Source organism: Mauremys mutica, chromosome 7, assembly GCF_020497125.1.
Source record: "Mauremys mutica isolate MM-2020 ecotype Southern chromosome 7, ASM2049712v1, whole genome shotgun sequence".
Taxonomy (NCBI): domain Eukaryota; kingdom Metazoa; phylum Chordata; order Testudines; family Geoemydidae; genus Mauremys; species Mauremys mutica.
The window spans coordinates 96054493-96072492 of record NC_059078.1 but is presented as its reverse complement, the minus strand read 5'-3'; the positions used below and the strand labels follow the sequence as shown (position 1 = coordinate 96072492).

Genomic DNA, 18000 nt, shown 5'->3' with positions numbered 1-18000 from the left:
TCTGCATGGAGACATTCCCTGAAAATCCCTCCCTGCCCCTCCCCCCAAAAAACCTGTTCCATACTTTTCCCACCCATATCCACCAACCCATCAAGTTCGCACCCAGACTCCTTCTCAGCAATTTACTTCCCTCTCTCAGCTCCTCCATTAACCCTGACTCCCCCAAGACTTTGCACTGCTTCTGAGGGGTGTGGGAAATACGGTTCTGTATTATAGCTTAAATGAATTATTACTCATGAGTTCTGTATCAATATGCCTAGTAAGGAATTTATTTGTCAAACAATATTTCCTGAATCTTTTTTGTCGTCTGTATTGTTACAGACATACTTGCTGACAGGTATTTTGAAATAAATGACCAAAAATAATTGAAACTGGTGTGATTATGTGGTGTTATTTCGACAAATAAAAAAAATGCAGAATTTTTAAATATCATGCGCAGAATTTTTATTTTTTTTGGCACAGAATTCCCCCAGGAGTAATTATATTCCTCATTTTCGTTCTTCCTTTAAAATTTTCATTTATTGCTTCCCTTTGCAGCAGTCAGCAATAGACCTGCAAGCTCAAATATGTCTGCTTTGGCATATTTGGGGTGAAAAGCTCTAAATTTCTCATGATGTGCCACACTGCAGGTGATAGCATAAACAAACAAAAAACAAAACAAATTACAACTTTACTTCCCAACTTTGTGGCAATTCTTGATTGCTCTTGCCATTTTGGGAGCAAAGAGAATCAGATACTGCTTCTCAACAGAGCTATGTTGAATGCTGGTGAAAAGCTCAGAACTGGGACGGAAAAATCAAACACTACATCAACATTTCAATGACAAATTGTGGCAATGAGAAAATCTCTACCAAGTTTCAGTAAAGGGCATATTGATCTTTAATCCAAAGTAAACTCTTTCTCTGTACTTTGTTCAGAGGATTTGTATCCTGTTGGCTAACAACTATTTGTTTCAATGTTTTATTTTGAATAATTCTATTTGCACTGTTTGTGCTTACATAATCACGTGTTTCCAATCACATTCAACTTTAGACATGCTGAATTAGTTCACACACGGGTATCTAGTGATCATTAAATATTAATCATTGGTTTCCAGCATATAATCAACAGCTTTCATATTTACTAGTTAGAATGAGAAAGTAGTGAATTCACACTAAGAACTGAGAAGATAAGCTAACTAGATTTATAAATATATGCCCTACATACATTCCAGAAGTTTCTAGAATTTAGCAAATCGATTCCCCTAACAGTTTATAAACTCCGTCTTCAGCATTCAGTGAGTTGATTCTACCCATTAGCCAGTCACTCCACCCATTACTGTTTTTCCTCTAGAACTTTAGACAGTTCTGTTTCCCAACGGCAGGCATGTACTCAAGCTTTTTTTTTTGGGGGGGGGGGGGGGAGAAGGGGAGGAGGGAAGAAGAGGGGTGTTTACTTTTTAGCCTGAATGAAAAAAAATTGACACGACAAGACCACAATCTATTTGAGGGGATTTTTGTCAAATAATTACCTTCAATGACAAGTTGAAAAAAACCTAAACATGATAAAACTAAAACCACTAGATTTTCTGGAATAAAAAAGTTTCCTAAACTGGATTCATACTCTGAGAATTCTACTATAGTTATAGTGCAGGGCACTAGTTCTCTTGTGAGATATCACTCCTCATTGAAAGGTAACTGAAATTACTGTATTTTATAAGTTTTTGGGATGTATGCTGTGCATGCTCTTAAAAATGTGAAATCAATAAAAGTTAATATTAAATTCATCCTACAGTTAGAAGACATTTTAACTTGAATAAGGCTGCATCTTTTCAAATTAAGTAATAACTGAATAGTTCTATAATTTTTAAATAAGATTAGTTTTAACAAAACAGTGGTTTGGTTGAGCTTAAAATAATGTAATAAAAATAAAGGTAATATCCAATTTGATCAACTACAAAGATCACAATATGAACAGATGGTAACTAATTTGTATTAAAGTGTAAATATTAAACTTAAGCAGGTTAAGATATCCAGTCCACTTAATTCATTAGAATTTAACACATCTTCCAAGTTTGCATTAGTTCAGAATCACTCTTATTTTATTCCACTCACCTTTAGTTCTCTGTGTCAGCTCTTCTTTGGTTTTAGTTAGCTCAACAGTAACTTTTCCCAGTTTTTGTTCAAGCCAAGCAATAGCTTCCTGTGGGTCTTCTAGGGATACAATATACCTGTGAGCTTCTTCTGCCTGCTTCTTAATATCAGTGACATCATCTTGCAGAAAATTAATAATGCCCTCGAGATCAATACAGTTCTCAGGAGCTACATTATTGCCTCCTTCCTAGAAAGGAAGTGAAAAGTGTTTTATGGTTATTTAGCAATGGCCTAAAATTGCTAAATCAGCTTGTAATAGCTATAATAGAACCCTAGGTTCTCTTTGGGCAAATCTTAGTATAGCCACCCTTCCTATGAACAGTTGAACAACTTCATGAATTCATCCATGAAAGGAAAGGATAAAACCTAGGAATTCCCAGATTTTAATCCTGACTGATACCATCTTGCACTATGGGGATAATATCTGCCTTCCTCTTTTTTTTTTTTTTTTTTTTTTTTTTTTTACACAGAACTTAAAAGCAAGTGTAAAATTTTCCTCTGTTATACTGATATAAATCCAAGTAACAGCAGAATTTTGCCCATAAACCACCAAGAAGTACTGTATCTTGAGTTGGGAGAATGTGGAATATAAACACACCAAGTGAACAGTGTGTGTCAATTTCTGACTTATTAACTAGTGTCTGGAAATCTTAATATATTTTTGTAAAAAAGGTAAAATAGAAAAGAGTTAAAGATACAGCTTTTTAAAATTAAGATGAAAAACAAGGGTAAGTAGAGGTTAAAATAATAGGATGACAAAGCTGCAATATCCTCTCTCATGCCAAAAAAAAGCACCAGGACCTAATTATGCCTTAAATGCATATGCTACTCCCATTGCTTGGAGATGTGCACACAACTCTTTTTTGAAAAGATATTTAGGCTCCTATAAACATATTCAGTGTGAGTAGCCTAAAGTTAAATTCATATTAGATTCTACTATAAGCTATAAACGCATCCATCTTTTTAGCACACAAAGCCCAAATTTTAGAACCTGAACTACTTACTTTTCATCTTATAGTGCACATCTCTAAATTTTCACCCTTGAAAAATCCCTAAAATAGATCTTGTTGAGAGTTCTTTTATGACAAGCTAAAAGGTACCAACTTCTAATTTAATAAGAAATAAGGTCTACGCTACTTGGAACAAGAATTCTTGAAATCACCACTACTACATCCATTCCTTGGCATCTGGAGTCAGTTTACATTAATACCCAACCATGAGACGTACTCATCCCTTAACAGTAGGTTAGGTCCTAGTACAAAGCCAGATTCTTCAATATGTAGGGAAAAAAATTACCAGCATTCCAGCTCTTTCATTACAATGGGAATTCTTTATCTCCTGTTCTTCATCCAGGTTTTTGGCACATTCATTTACTAAATCCTTGTAGATTTCCAAGCGTTGTTCAGAAGCTTCTTCTAGCAACTCTCGTTCATGAGAAAGGCATTGCCTGTATTTAAAGAGTTCTAATGCTAGAAATTACTTTTTTTTATTATTATAAACAAAGAATGTTAATGGGTCTCTGACACTACACTTTGACTGTCAGAACCTGGGTATTCTCCCAGGTTTGTTCATTTTGTGAACTGGGTTAATTTTAAGTTACAGCTGCTCTAACAAACTTCACAAATGTATATTAATCTTGCGGTCAGAAACAGTCCAGTAACTACAAATTACGAAAAATATTTATATAGATCAAGGATTTCACAAGGTTTTCTGAATCGTGCATATTACTAGAGGTAAACTGTACTCTAAAATTTGTGAATATTTTTCATCAGCCATTCAAGCAGCTTTTGAGCCTCACATACCACAATTACTTATAGCATGGTAGTGCGCTCTGTATGCCCTCCTCTTGCATGGAGCATATCTGCAGTTGATACAGGGATTGGAATTTACAGATGTCCAAAGTCTATCCCAAATCATGTCAAAGTTTTATTACTTAGTTCAAGACATCTAGAATTCAAACATTTTATTGTTCTGGAAAGCATTTATATTGGACCATCAACTAGAGTAGATTTGCAACTGGTTTTCTTCCTGTAATTTTAGCAGACAGTGCAACAGGCAGCTATATAGCTAGAACTTTATGTCTAAAGCCACTGAAAACATATTCATCTTCCCCCCAATTAGATGACATTCGTTTTTTTTCCTTGGTAGCGTGAAAGATCTTAGGACTTCAGAATTATCATTTGTCTTTCATTGTTCTCACCTTTCAGTGGTTTAAATCAGTCAATACAGGACGCTGGGTTTTTTATTTTTGTTTAATGTAAAGTTTAGATACAATACATGTTGCTTTCACAGCAAGTGATTAATGTCAACTTGGGTATGGGATTTGAACTAGCGTTGGCAAGTAAAAGGACTTCAGAGTAAGAAGGCTGAGGGGAAGATCAGAGCAGTCAAAAATAATTTGTAGTTTTTTCCTTTTACAAAGAATCTTAACCAATGTAATTTCTAAGGGAGGTGGGGGAAAGAAGAACTCAATTTTATTTGAGCAAATCCATCCATTTGCTCTAGTGAAAAAGCAAACAAATTGACATCATGAAACAGAAAGCTGTTTAGCTTTAGCCTTTTTATTTATTTATTATTAAATGAAGCCTTGTATATACAGGAAAGTTTGCTATAAGCAGAGGTGTGAATATGAACAGATACACAGTGGGCTATGCCTTTATAAGCACTTATTCTAATTAAAAGAGTAACTTCTTCAGTTTGACATGTTTTCTAAGAAGGGGTTTAAACTAAACCAAAGAGAATCACTTATATTGGACACTGGAATAAGAGTGTCCACACAGGGTGGAGGTGCAGGAAGGGGCAGCTATGTTAAACTTCCCCAACACTAAATATTTGACTTTTATTTTATTATTTCATTTTTACTTGCAACTGTAAAAGATACAAATATTTACCACCTACAGGCTAAGATTAAAAGACTGAGTTTACACTGTTGTGTAACTATGTACAACTAGAAGAATATAAAGAAACCTAAGCAACTGTTAACTTACCTGAAATCTGTTTCCCGTTGAGCAAAATACTGAGTAAATTCTTGTGTGACTTCTTCACGAATTTTTAATTCCAGGAGTAACTTCTCTTTTCTCTCATTGATCAACTTGCTTTTCAAGTCTTCTATTATATTTAGTAGTCTCTACAATGATCACAAATAATCTTTTAATGCTTTTATAAAGGAAAGTTTTCAGAAAGATTATTTCTTAATCACTGCTCCAAGAATAAAAGGTTCTTCAAATACGAGACATTTGGTTCAGATTTCTTTTTGAAATGTGAGCAACCGTTGTGTCCAATTCTGCTACCATTATCGGAAAACAGGAGGATGGGTAGATAGATGAAATGTTCGTAAATTGCTGTACCAGTGCAAACCCTCAATATTGTATACATATGTACACAGAACAAGCATGTTCAAGAATCCAAAGAACATTATAAAGTATTATCTCACCTTTTAGAAAAATTTTCTAAGAAAGATTGGAATGATTTATCTATCTGTTCAAAACAAGGTTAAAATCTAGAGTTTTAAACAGTATATTTTTAAATAGACATTGTTTCTCAAGGAGCATTAGTTGGAGAATATATCACAGCACAATACAACCCAAAGCAAGAGTGGTTTCCAAATATAGTATTGTGCCAGATTAAACTGATGAACATACTGAAGCATAGAAAAAAGTTTGCTTCCAGAGATCTTGCATGCATAGAATATAGGCATAAAGGATTTTTTATTACTACTGAAGTCCACAGCTTGCCCATGCTGTAAAATACAGTACACTGAGAAGAGGTCTATTTACATTGACTTTCAGTAACGGGTGCAACCAAACTTAAAAAGCCATTTTTGCACAGTTTTCCGCAACAGGCAGCATGCTTCAGTCCCCCACAAATACATTATACTAAGGATACCACCTACCCATCAAAAGTTATATTGTATTGACTCTGTAAGCATTCCAGGTACATACCAGATACTCTTCTTTTCCAATAATTACTTTATTTTCCTCCTCCTCCTCCGGCATCTCTTTTGCCATATCATGGTGCTCCTCCTCCTCCTCCGGCATTTCTGTTGCCATATCATGCTCCTCATGTGTCTCATTGTTGTTATCCACAGTTAAATCATCGTCATCTTCTATCACATCTTCCAGGCTCCTGTCCCAAAGTATAGTGGCTCTTTTTCTTGCTCCCTGGATTTTAGTGTCCACATTATTTATGAGAGAGACTTCTCTTGCAGACTTCTGGACAAATGGCTGATCTTGGGGAGCATTAGAAGTGTCTAGAACACAAATCTGTGAGGGAAAGAGGTTGTCAATTATTTGTTAGACACTGGTTAAGAGAATACTAAGCACTTATGGAGGTAGCCTGCAGCCATGGATATCAGTTAGCATGCAGCTAGGGGCTGTACTTCATTCCAGGAGAACCCTGGGTCTCAAAACAGTGCAGTTTCTGCATGATTCCTGCTCTTCTCTGCAAATTCACAATTACTCCTGTTTTGTAGTGTGGCAGAAAATTTCAGGTGTGGTAACTGCAAGTGGGCATTGCCAACAAAATGAAGCACTGGAGACTGGCTAGAGGGACAAAACCACCTCAGGAGTGGGGTTGCTAATTCCTTTGGCATAGAAAAACTGCTGCTATGTTATTTTGGCAAGAACAGGGGGAGACTCTCTCAGGAGCCAAAGGCAGCTTGTCCCTTTTGAAGAGTCAGACTGCAGTTAGTGCTGGAGAGTAAGTAACTCCCCCCAGAGATTGGAGGAATTAAAGGGGGAGGAAAAAACCTGATGTACGTCTCACCACATGCCTGCTGAGAACGAATAGCTTATAATCAATAAGAAAACATCTCACCCTGTTCTCATTAAAAATATGAATGTTTAACATTTCTGTATCAGGTCAGAGATAGGATGAGCCACATGTGTGGAAGTTGGAATTTCTAGGGATTATGGTTCTCTAGCTGGCAGAGCCCAAGAGAGCATTTTAATCACAACAGCTTTTTGTAAAGACTCATTTTTTTAAATGTTTCCTTCCCAAAACTATGAAGAATTTCAACCAGGAAAGATTATAGAACATTAAATTTGATCATGAGGAGACAAATTGAGACAAAATTAAAAAAAAAAATCACTGAAGTATAATATGCAAGGAATTTTAGAGACTTGCTTTAAGTGCAAGTATAAATTGTATAGATATGGAACTACTAAATTATCTCCATAATGTAACTTTGAAGATTTAAAACAATAAAGCTACAAAGTTATAGTGCACTTACTTTTTGGGCAATTGCTGAGAACTTTAGCACATTGAGGGTTTCATCATATGCACCAGCACACTGGCTGATGTTTACTATCATATATACCTTCCCTTTTCCACTGAAAAAGCCTTGAAGGAAGTGAGTTAGTTTACTTTCCCGAAATGGTATATGCAGCTGCAGCCTAAAAATAATACCAAAGTTAGATACATTCCAGTTCAGTAGGAAAAAAAAGCCTCAGTCATAACATTTCAATCTGCAATTCCTGGATTCTTTAACCCTATAAAAACAGACCACATTAGGTCTTAGAAATTTAAGCATTAAAAATGTGTTAGAATGATAGTAAGCTACCACACTTCTAAAGATTCTACTTCATACAGGTATTTTTAGTACCTCTCCCATTACTGTAAAATTGGAGAAAGATACTTGGTTTCCTGCATGTACTTGACAGCGCTTTGTATTTAGCCAGTTTCACTTTTTCTCCTGTGTAGTCTGGTTGTGTGGATCTCCCATACAGTAATGGGGGTGAGCATGCAGAGAAAGAAGAGTTGTTGAATCACAGGAGTGCAGGATTTCTAATTGATGGTGTCTCCCTAATTTAATGTCACCCTGGGCAGAGCCAACACAAGGCCTAGGCACCACTTACTCCCTAGTTTGAGGGTGTATGAGGAACTTAAGTGGTACATGGGCTTTATGCTAGCCCTTTAGAGAAAGAGTAATGGATTGAGGTAAAACTATTGCGATGTGGTATGGTGTCCAGAGATATCTATTAATTATAGCCACAGTTGTCCAAGGGCAGCTACTCTCTGCACTGTCCTAAGGTTGACAATTCCTTTCCATACTTAGAATTTGACCTACTGTTAGATGCAGTCCTCCCACCCAATCCACCTTCTCTGCTGAGAACCTCTGGTGCTTCACCAGCCTGGCCTGTACCTTAATGCTGGTCCTGACTTCCAATAACCAAGCACCAGCAGACAAGTGTACAGCTCAGGAAGAGTGCAGGGGTTTCCTGCCACAAAGCTTGGTTTACAAATAAAGCAGTCACTAGTCATGGAAGACTAAGCAAATTTATTCAAATACCTACAAATTTTGAATAATCAGAATGAATGGCAAAATGTCTGAAAAGTGTATTAACTGCTACATTTTCAAAAAACTACTCCTTAGTGTGTTTAATCAGACTTCCCAGAAATTTTGCACATTTGGGCTGAAGAGTGGAAAATTTATCAAACTGCTTTTTCTACCGTAACCACAGTTAACATTTGTGCTACATGTTGTAGAAAGATAAATTTTTGTGGCTTTATAGAACAGCTAAAGATATAGCACCTACTTTGACTGTTGACTGTTCTTGAGTGCATTGATGCATTTGCCTAGAATCAGTAGAGAGGTGTTAATATTTCCACTCTCTTTCAATCTATCACCTTCATTGCGCGTCTTGGTACATCTCTCTGAGCCAGCAAGATCACAGAGCGCCAATCTGAAAATACAGATTAATAGTTATTTTGCTTTTCAAGCGTTTTGAAGTCAGCAAAATTAGTGTTAGCTTTGAAATAAACACAATCACTTACTCACTGACTCGTGTTACATTAGGTGCTTCGGAATCTTCAATCTTTAACATTTTAACAGTGAATATGCTGTGACTAAAAGATAGATACAAATTTAAAAAAAAACAAAACACGGGTCTAATTTCAACACTACTTAAAATCAAAACATTTTAGTCTCTATAATGCCTGTGTGGGGAGAATTTCATGATTGAAGATATGCTTAACATGAAAATTTACCTTAACACCCTGAGAGTGTGTATGAGAATATATACTTGAGACCTAAATGCTTAAACAGGCAAAGTAGCAGACTACCACATACCCAACATTCTATTATTAGAAGCCCAAGGACTTTTCAAACCCCAAATGAGACTGGAATATAAAGGCAAACAAACTTAACAGCTAAATGCCTTACCTTCAAGTAAGGCATTTCAGCAAAAGGTGTTCAGTTCTTATGTAGGTCAATCTTATTGCAAGATTTGAGCAAAAATTGCAGTTTTTGTTCACCATTAAAGTAGGTCAAATCCGGAAGCTAAAAGGTCTGGACTCTCCCATCAACACAAGCTCCACAGAGATTTTAAAAATTGGTCACTGTGGTTTGTGTGTTTTACTACCCTATATTGAACAATATCAATAACAGTTCTCTCACCTTCTACTGGAGTAAGTATTCAGTTTTGTGCAAGCAATACTCTGGTGCTTCAACCCGAGCTTCAGAAGTTTAAAAGCTTCTTTTGAATCAGAAACCTGAATCCACTGCAGATCTTGAAAGGAAATACCAAGATTTTGTATTTCATGGACCATATATTATTTAATACATATATCTTGATTAGCACTAGAGTAATACTTTCATTTAGACTGCGTTTCTGCTTTAGCATGCCCTCTTGTGAAAATGGCAATCACACTTGACAACTCTCTGCAATCAATGGAATTAATCTTACTGAAAAAAGTCATTGATCAGTATTTTGAGTCTACAAAATAATGAAACCCATATTGATAAACGCAACAGTGCTTGTACCTGAAGTCACCACAAGAGAACTTCAAGCAATGTTAACTAAAAACATGGAAAAAAATACAATAAAATTAGCCAGCGATAGCTCTCAAAGTAATACTGGACTGTGACAAAAAAAAAAATCGAAAGTTAACAAACAAAATTTGATCTGTTTCGTTTATGCAGCCTTGTATTCTTGAGTTGATGTAGTCCTCAGTGTAATGGTATGTACTAAGACATGGCTGTAAGACTTTTTCTGATCTGTATAAAATGCATGTTTAGAATCTCTGTAGATAGGAAGTAGCTAAGTGGCATGTACACCAGTTTAACTAACTTTTTAGGGTTGGTCTACACTGCAATTAGGCACCTGCAGCTTGCACAGGCCAGCGCTTGGGCTAAGAGGCTGTTTAACTGCAGCGTAGATGTTTAGACAGACCTTCCTACCTCGCAGGGACCTAGAGCCCAGGTTCCAGCCCGAGCCCAAAACATCTACACTGCAGTTAAACAGCCCCTTAGCCTGAGTCAGTTGACATGGACTATCCATGGGTTTTTAATTGCAGAATAGATGTATGGTTAGGGGCTGAAGCTATACTTTGCAAAGGGGGTGAAAAAAAAGCTAACACCACCATCATGCCCAACACCCACAAATAAACCCTTATTGGGCCTTGTAAACTGGACCTGGTTAGGTCTATTTGCCTGCATGAGGTCACAAAAAACTTATGCTGGGGTGGAAGCAGGCAAGTCAGCCCTTGTAGAATTTCCATGAATAATTCAACCTAGTTGTGATCAGTGTAGCTTGAGAGATTTGAAGACATAGGCTTCCCTCAAGAAGGGAGCTATTATAATTGTGCGGCTGAGCTTTCACCAGACAGAGAGATATTACATGGCATGAGACTCTTCCTATACTTATCAAAAAGCAGAACTGTCTCTGGAATTCTTCTTTTGTTCAAAACAAAAACAAAAACAAAAGATAGCTGTTTGGTTTTACATAGTATCTTCAGTTTTGTTTCTAACATTCATGGTATTAGGAAAAAATATAGACTTGGGGAAAAGAATTTTCTACAGAGAAAATTACGAAATGGGATACAGGACCCTAGGAAGTGCACTCTGGAAATTAGGGGAACATTGTGGAAGACCTCCTAATAAAGTGCATGCACATATGTACACATACACAAGCACTTTAAATTTGTGGGGAGTGAAAACTTGGAAACATTGCCATTTTCAGAATGGATTACTCACGCTTGATACTGAAGGTAAAGATATTCCTTATCCTACTACAAAGTTAATTCACATTCTTCAATGCTGGCACCAGGATGAATACACCTGAAATTCAAACAAGTTATCATAACCAGCATAATAAGTGGTATGTCAGTTACCTTTTACATAAGAGCAGCCTTTGATGTCTTGAGCAAGACGTAGCACCCTTCTTTTCTTGTCATTTGACACTGGGAGTAGTAAGTCATAAATGCACTCATTGTAAATCTCACAAAAGGAAACCCAAACAGAAAATTTCATGTAGCTTGCCATGCTCGTGTTAGGTTGTTCAGGTTCTTTTAGGAGTTCTTCCAAGTCTGCCAAAATATTTATTCAGTTACACAAATGCCCTGCTCAAATGAAGTCTTTAAAGCAATATGATAATTAACTTTTAGCTCAAGTTATCTCTCAGCATAGAATTGACTAATTAGATATTACAAAATATGAACTTGGATTCAGATCAGACTACTTTACAACAGTAAGAAGCTATTGTGATCAATAAGCAAATAACTTTTGGTCAACTGTGAATCTTTACCTACCTACACTACATTTATCATGACAATCACTGAAGCTCACCTGCTCTTATTCAGCGACAATAATTGGTTTAATACCAAGTTTTAAACAAGTTTTATTATATACTTGAACTCTAACAAATATGTTCTGAAGATGTTAGTCTTTGAGAATTTAACACTACTTTTAAAATCTTCCTTTAAAAAAAAAAAAAATTGAGAATATTATTTGATATATCTATGGGGCTTAATTTGGATCCCCCCCCCCCCATAGAATAAATTTAATTATAAACTAAGTGCTCATAAGAGTTGCTAGGATGACAGCACTAGAAATACCACCATTACCAGCAGGACAAGTTCCCCCCTACCACAGCCACATCCTACTCTGCAGTCTGCCTTAATTCAGACGTAGGTGAGTACTGCAGTCTTCCTACCAACTTTATCTTTGGCCTCTCTGACAAGTCTAACAATTGGAGCGGTTTGTGTCATGAGACCCATCCACAAGAAACTATATACAGACCAATTTGTTTCACACAGCCCATCTGTTGTCAAATGATAAACACTTTCAACTACCAGAAACCTGAGCTCAAAGTGAATCACTGATCTAGAGAATGGCCCTCAGCCTCTTAAATAAAAGAAGGGGGCGGGGGAATTAAATGGTTTTAATATAGAACATACCTTCAGATGATTCTGAAGTTTTGCTGTGATTGTTTATGCTGTTTTGAGAGTCTACCTATAAAAGAAGGAACAAAGATTGATTTTAAAATATTTTGTCCTTATTATGTCATGGTCAATAAAATAATAATAGGTATTTAAATCCATCAATTTTGTAACATAGTACTACTGCTCCACTAAAGGCCAATCAATTTTAGCAACGATACGCCAATAAAAGTTTACTGGCCACATGAAGTTTCCAGTGGCTGTTAATGTCACAAGACTAGAGAACAGCATCTCCAAATTTCAAATGAGCGGCATGTCAAACTAACAAGCTTGGAACAGCAACAAAAAACTAGAATGCTCACTTGAAGAGCTTAGCTAAATGATTGTATCACCACATATCCTGTTAAGAGACCATGCTAAAGTCTGTTTCAAGCTGAAATTAAAAAATTAGATTCCAAAGACTATGGGGTACCATTTTTTGCTAAACTTATACTTGTAAATCAAAGCAAGAGGAACTCCTACTGCTAATACTTAAGTTTATGTATACTTCCAATATCCAGTTTTGTAATGGTAACACACATAGTATGGCTGCAAATAGCAGAAATTGAATTCATTTACCAAGAACTATAAATGCAAGTACAGTGTACCTTCAAAAGAAAATAACATGGATTAAAAGTGAGGTTCTTTATACGCCCATGATAAGCTGAGATCCCATCAACTGATTCATGCAACAGCCACAAAAGCCAAGTGGTTATATTACTAAAACTTCAAAGAGGATTTTTAACTTTATACACACAGGCAAAATCCTGGCCCCACTGACATAAACGGCAGTTTTTCAGTGGGGCCACGATTTCAACCACCAAGCATGGGTTACAAGACATCTCTCCCCAGCCTATTCTATTTTCTCTCCTTCACCAACCTGTGTCTGGTACTTTCCTCTACCCTATTAACTGCTCCCCAACCCAGATTCAAAAACGTAAGCAAAAACATACATGTACTTTTCTGACGTCTTTAAAATTTGTTAGGTGCTGCCTGAAATATAAGAATCCATATGTTGGAACTCTTAACTTAAGATTTTTGCCTGTAATCTCCTAATCAATGTTTTAGTTTAAAACATCTTTGATTATTTTCTGTGCTCTCTTTATACAAGTTTGTAATCACATTTAAGAGATTTTACTGGAAAGCTTTGCTTTTAACTCAGGTTAAAGATCACACAATAAATGTGCTCCATCTCACCAAAAAGTACCACCACTAAAATATCCAGAGGACAGCCTGGCATTTATTTGGGTTACTTTTCAATCTGCCTTTATAAAGAAAGGGCAACCCTCTCCAGGTAGTCCCAACTTCCCATCTCCTGTTCATTTTTATATTTGAGATGTTCCATGCACTTTAGAATTTTGTTTCTATATCATGATAGATGCCATTTACATTTCAAGTCACTCAGCTATTTGATGTTTATGTTAACAGAAGACTAGGCCACTCTGGAACGTCAGCATTCCAGATAACTTTTTTCATACCACAACCCAAGAATACAGTGCTGCTTCACTATACTCCAGGGCAGAACAGCAGCAAAGGTAGGAATAATTAGGTGAAGCTCCATCAGAAAACCCATTTCAATCCACTCTTTATACCAAATCCCATCTTCCTGTTCCAAAAGTCTTCCTTTTCATTTCTACAAGTTTCCATATGCAAACATTTAGCCACATCCATGTTTGACTGCTGCCTCACCTTATTGTCATGAAAAGAAGATCAACCTTACAAACTCAATAAGTGTGTATACACATATGCTCTGTGCACGCGAGCCATACAAAAAGTTCTGCCATACCTCTTTCATTAGACGAAGTATTGAATTTTTAACAGCAATTTCTTCTCTCACTTGTTCTTTAGTCAGCCTTATATAATCTCTACATCGAAGGGGTTTGAAATCCATATCTGGATACAGTTTGCCATGAATGCTTTTAAACAACATATCCATAGTTCTTGGCAGAATACCAATGTCAGCTTCTGTCCCTGTAATCAAAATACAAGAGCTATATCAAGGCCCTGTACGCTCTTGGAAAGCAAGACATTGGTGAAAAAGTTAGAACTCATCTTTCCCTTCAGGCAGTAAAAAGGAAGTTAGGGGTCACTCCCCCCTCATATGCCATCATAGTTACAAGGCAAGCTGCACCTTAAATACCTTTGTAGTCCCCCAAGTGCACCCTTCAGGCAACAGGCTTCACTTCTCTCAAGCGTAGAAGCCCACAATTCAATCTTGGTTGGACTGACTATCTGGGTTGCTGCCCCCCTTGTTTCCAACTGTGTTAACCCAACAGGTCCAATTGTATTTGGCACCTGCAAGAAACTTCTGTCCAGTAGACTCTGACCAGTGACTGATTAAAGCAACTCAAAACAGCTTCATGGATGTTTATCCATCCAAAGAGAAATGGGTTAAGACAACAAAAGCTATTACACATCTGGTCTTACCTACACTTTATCCTTTCCTTGCAAGTTTATGAAGGTTCCACTTACCCCGGATTCTCTCCCTCCTACCTGTAACCCCATCTTTCGCCTCAGGCAGAGACAGACTGCCCTCCTGCATTCTCTGCCTCTGTCTCTCACTAGCAGCATCTAAGCTCCAACAGCAGCTGACAACTCCCCTCCCTCAGAATTAACTGTTTATGGTCCTTTTGATCTCTAGGCTCTGGCACTGATAATACAACTGTGTAATTTTTTGTTGGTGCCTGAAAGGAATCTCTTCCCACTTGGTTGCCCACCCATTATTCCTTAGTAATTGTTTACCCTGAGAGATCTTCTATTTTTTGTTCTTGCTTGCTCTTCCTAACCATGCCTTTTAATTCACTGTTTAGTCAGACAGAATCAAGCAGGTAAACCAAATTATATATCAATACAGATACTTCCCTTGTTCTCCCCATATGCCCTTTGGCATGAGCATTCAGTGATTAGAGGGGATGGTCATGTAAGCCAATTAGCAGACGTAGACCAAAAGTGAGAAATTATATTGATAATACTGGAAGGGGAAAATAAGACCATGGCATTAACTATCAAACTCAGAAGAACAGCTCAGGTCACAGTACCTTTTATTTTCTTACTTGACCAAGGAGGGAGGTTTATCCACTACAACCTCTCTCCAAGTACACTTGGTAAGTGTAACATGTAAAAGATGGAGTGTCCTGCCTCCAGACAGGAAGATACATAACTTAAACAAGTAATCTCATTTATCTCTCTTTTATTGTTGCAAGTGTATTTTTAAGACGAGCACGCTCAATTTCCACGTATATCTTTCCTTCTGTTACCATACGCAGTGTGTCTATTAATCGCAGTTTGATTGGAAGGTCTGTAATCTCCTCAACATAGGTACAGCACTGCTGGACCATTTTAGCAACTGTTTTAACTGACTTCTTCTCTTTGACAGAATAATAATATTTATCTCTCTGGTAGCAATTTGCCTAAGTCTCAAAACCGTAACACTGTGTGACAGTGTGATTAACAGAGAGTCTTTGCTCAGGAGAGTCTGACTAGAGCAGAAGGCAAGAATACATGTGTGCGGGCAAAGCAATCTGGAAGACATTTTACTCCACTTACCTGCACTATGGTTTCACACCCCTTCTCTTTCACAAGCACCTTGCATTCATGACCAGTGACTAAAAGGCACTTTGTAGTGTTAGAATTCTTTGAACTGACAGGCTCTCCGGGGTGCAGCCTAGGACTGTGGGACTGCTTAACTCTCTCCAGCCTGGGCTGTCTCTCACAGTGCCTTACTAGTGACCAGCAGCAAGCCCTTCCAGGCGCTGTAGTCACTCAGCGCAACAGCATGTGGAGCCCCACACACCCAGCTAGATTGCATGAGTGCTCCCAGAGCCACTCATGAATCACACAGAGAAAGGCACTAAAGCCAAATCCCTCCAGCTCCCAGCACTGTACCTCAGGAATATGCCCTCTTGCACTGCTCAAGATGGGCAGTGCAGATTTATTAATTGGTTCACCACTTCAGCAATCAAAAGTGGATATACACCAGCCTTTGCAAAACCTGACAGATTTGCCACACACTTCATACAAACTCACTGGTAAAGATAAACAATTAAACCAATGTATTTACTATAAAAGAGATTTTAAGTGATAGGCAAAAAGTCAGAGTTAGTTACCAAAAGAAATAAAAAGATAAGCACGCAGTCTAAACTCTCAACTCTGTTAGACTGGGAAACATCTAGATTAAGCAGTTTCTCCCCCTACTGGATATTTCAGTCCTTAATATACAGATTTATTCCTTAAACCTGGGCCAATCTCCTCTGTTGGAGTCTTGTTTTTTCAGTGTCTATGGGCTAGTTTCACTGACAATGCTAAAGCACTGCTGTGGCAGTGCTTCAACGTGGCTTGAGTGGTTGCGGTGCTCTGAAGAAAGAAAAAAAACCCACCTCCACAAGGGGCGTAGCTGGTGCACTGTCTACACTGCCAATTTACAGTACTGAAACTTGCGGCACTCAGGGGGGTGTTTTTTCACACCCCTGAGTGAGAAAGTTGCAGCACTGTAAATTGCCAGTGTAGACAAGCCCTTAGTTGTTTGCAGCATAGGTAGGGGCAGGAGAAGGACCCAATATGTCTGTCTGTTTTTTGTGCTTGGAAAAACACAAGTCCAGGCATGTCTGGGGGCACTGCTGAGTCTCCAGGCAAGGTTGAGCAACTCCCCTGGTGTGGCCTCATGCAGGTGAGTCATTGAATTGTAGCTTCCTTGCTGGACAATTGTTGTGAATGGGTTGTTTGAAACCCCACCTGGGTGTTGGTTACTTTACTTCCTGTTGCCTCTGGGGAGCGAATATCTGGCTGATTCCCCAACTTACAGCATGTTTTAGTGACAACCATACAACACAATTCTCATAACTTCATATGTATTAATATACATATGGAGAGAGAAATTACCTTCAGCAGATCATAACCTTGCCCCAGATACATATAAAGCAGGCCTCGTAAGGTAAGATTACGATTATATAAAAAAAGGAATATGGGGGTTACAAGATGCTCCCCCAAGGTATAGTATATCACACTGTCCATTTTAAATACACCTTTTTTTAAAAGCATAAAGTGCAGCATTACCCTAGAGAAACTGTCTCTGGTGCTGGCAGCTGAACTAAATATAAAGAAGTAGTGGTGATACCAAGAGGCTATGTTGGGGCTACTGCTCATTGGGATATTGTAAGGGAATGGTTACCTATAGGGATATTATTAACTTGAAATCTAGCCAGTTTAAAAGAATTTCAATATCATATCTGCCCCCATTCTCCACCCCACCTCCAACATTGTGTTTTTACAGTAGTTTTTTTTTTTAAAGATATAATTGTCCCCCTGTTGCTGTTGGAAAGACCCTCACAAAACACCAGTAGAAGCTGGCTAACTCCATTGAGGGAAGCCATTAAGCTGACTATACAGAAAGTACTATCAAACGCACTATGTATACAGTTCAAAACGAAAAAGGCTTTTCTCCAGTTCTTCTGTTATTTGTAATACTAGGGAGTAAAGTTAAAAATAAAAGTGATTTCAATAAATTAAATTTGGTGTACTTTTCATATTGTCTGCCAGTCTCATACACTTTACTATTTTGAATTGAGAGCTTTGCTATATTTCGCAGCTTTTCGGAAACACCACAATACATAAGATAACTTCTGTAGAGTGTTAACACTGCTAAACTTTTTGCAACTTTCAGGTAATCTATTTG

The 18000-nt window shown here is 37.5% G+C and overlaps 1 protein-coding gene across 2 annotated transcripts in view; it reads right to left on the bottom strand.

Annotated features, from left to right (window-relative positions):
* Positions 1-18000, bottom strand: part of KIF20B (kinesin family member 20B) — an 89221-nt gene that overhangs the window by 54837 nt on the left and 16384 nt on the right. For both annotated transcript variants that reach the window (XM_045024982.1, XM_045024984.1), the window contains exons 6-16: positions 14116-14300; positions 12309-12363; positions 11244-11438; positions 9529-9640; positions 8907-8978; positions 8669-8815; positions 7363-7525; positions 6074-6394; positions 5120-5259; positions 3429-3579; positions 2094-2319 (exon numbers count right to left, since the gene is read on the bottom strand). In XM_045024982.1, the coding sequence (XP_044880917.1) occupies positions 2094-2319; positions 3429-3579; positions 5120-5259; positions 6074-6394; positions 7363-7525; positions 8669-8815; positions 8907-8978; positions 9529-9640; positions 11244-11438; positions 12309-12363; positions 14116-14300 (1767 nt within the window). The remainder of the gene's footprint in view (positions 1-2093; positions 2320-3428; positions 3580-5119; positions 5260-6073; positions 6395-7362; positions 7526-8668; positions 8816-8906; positions 8979-9528; positions 9641-11243; positions 11439-12308; positions 12364-14115; positions 14301-18000) is intronic.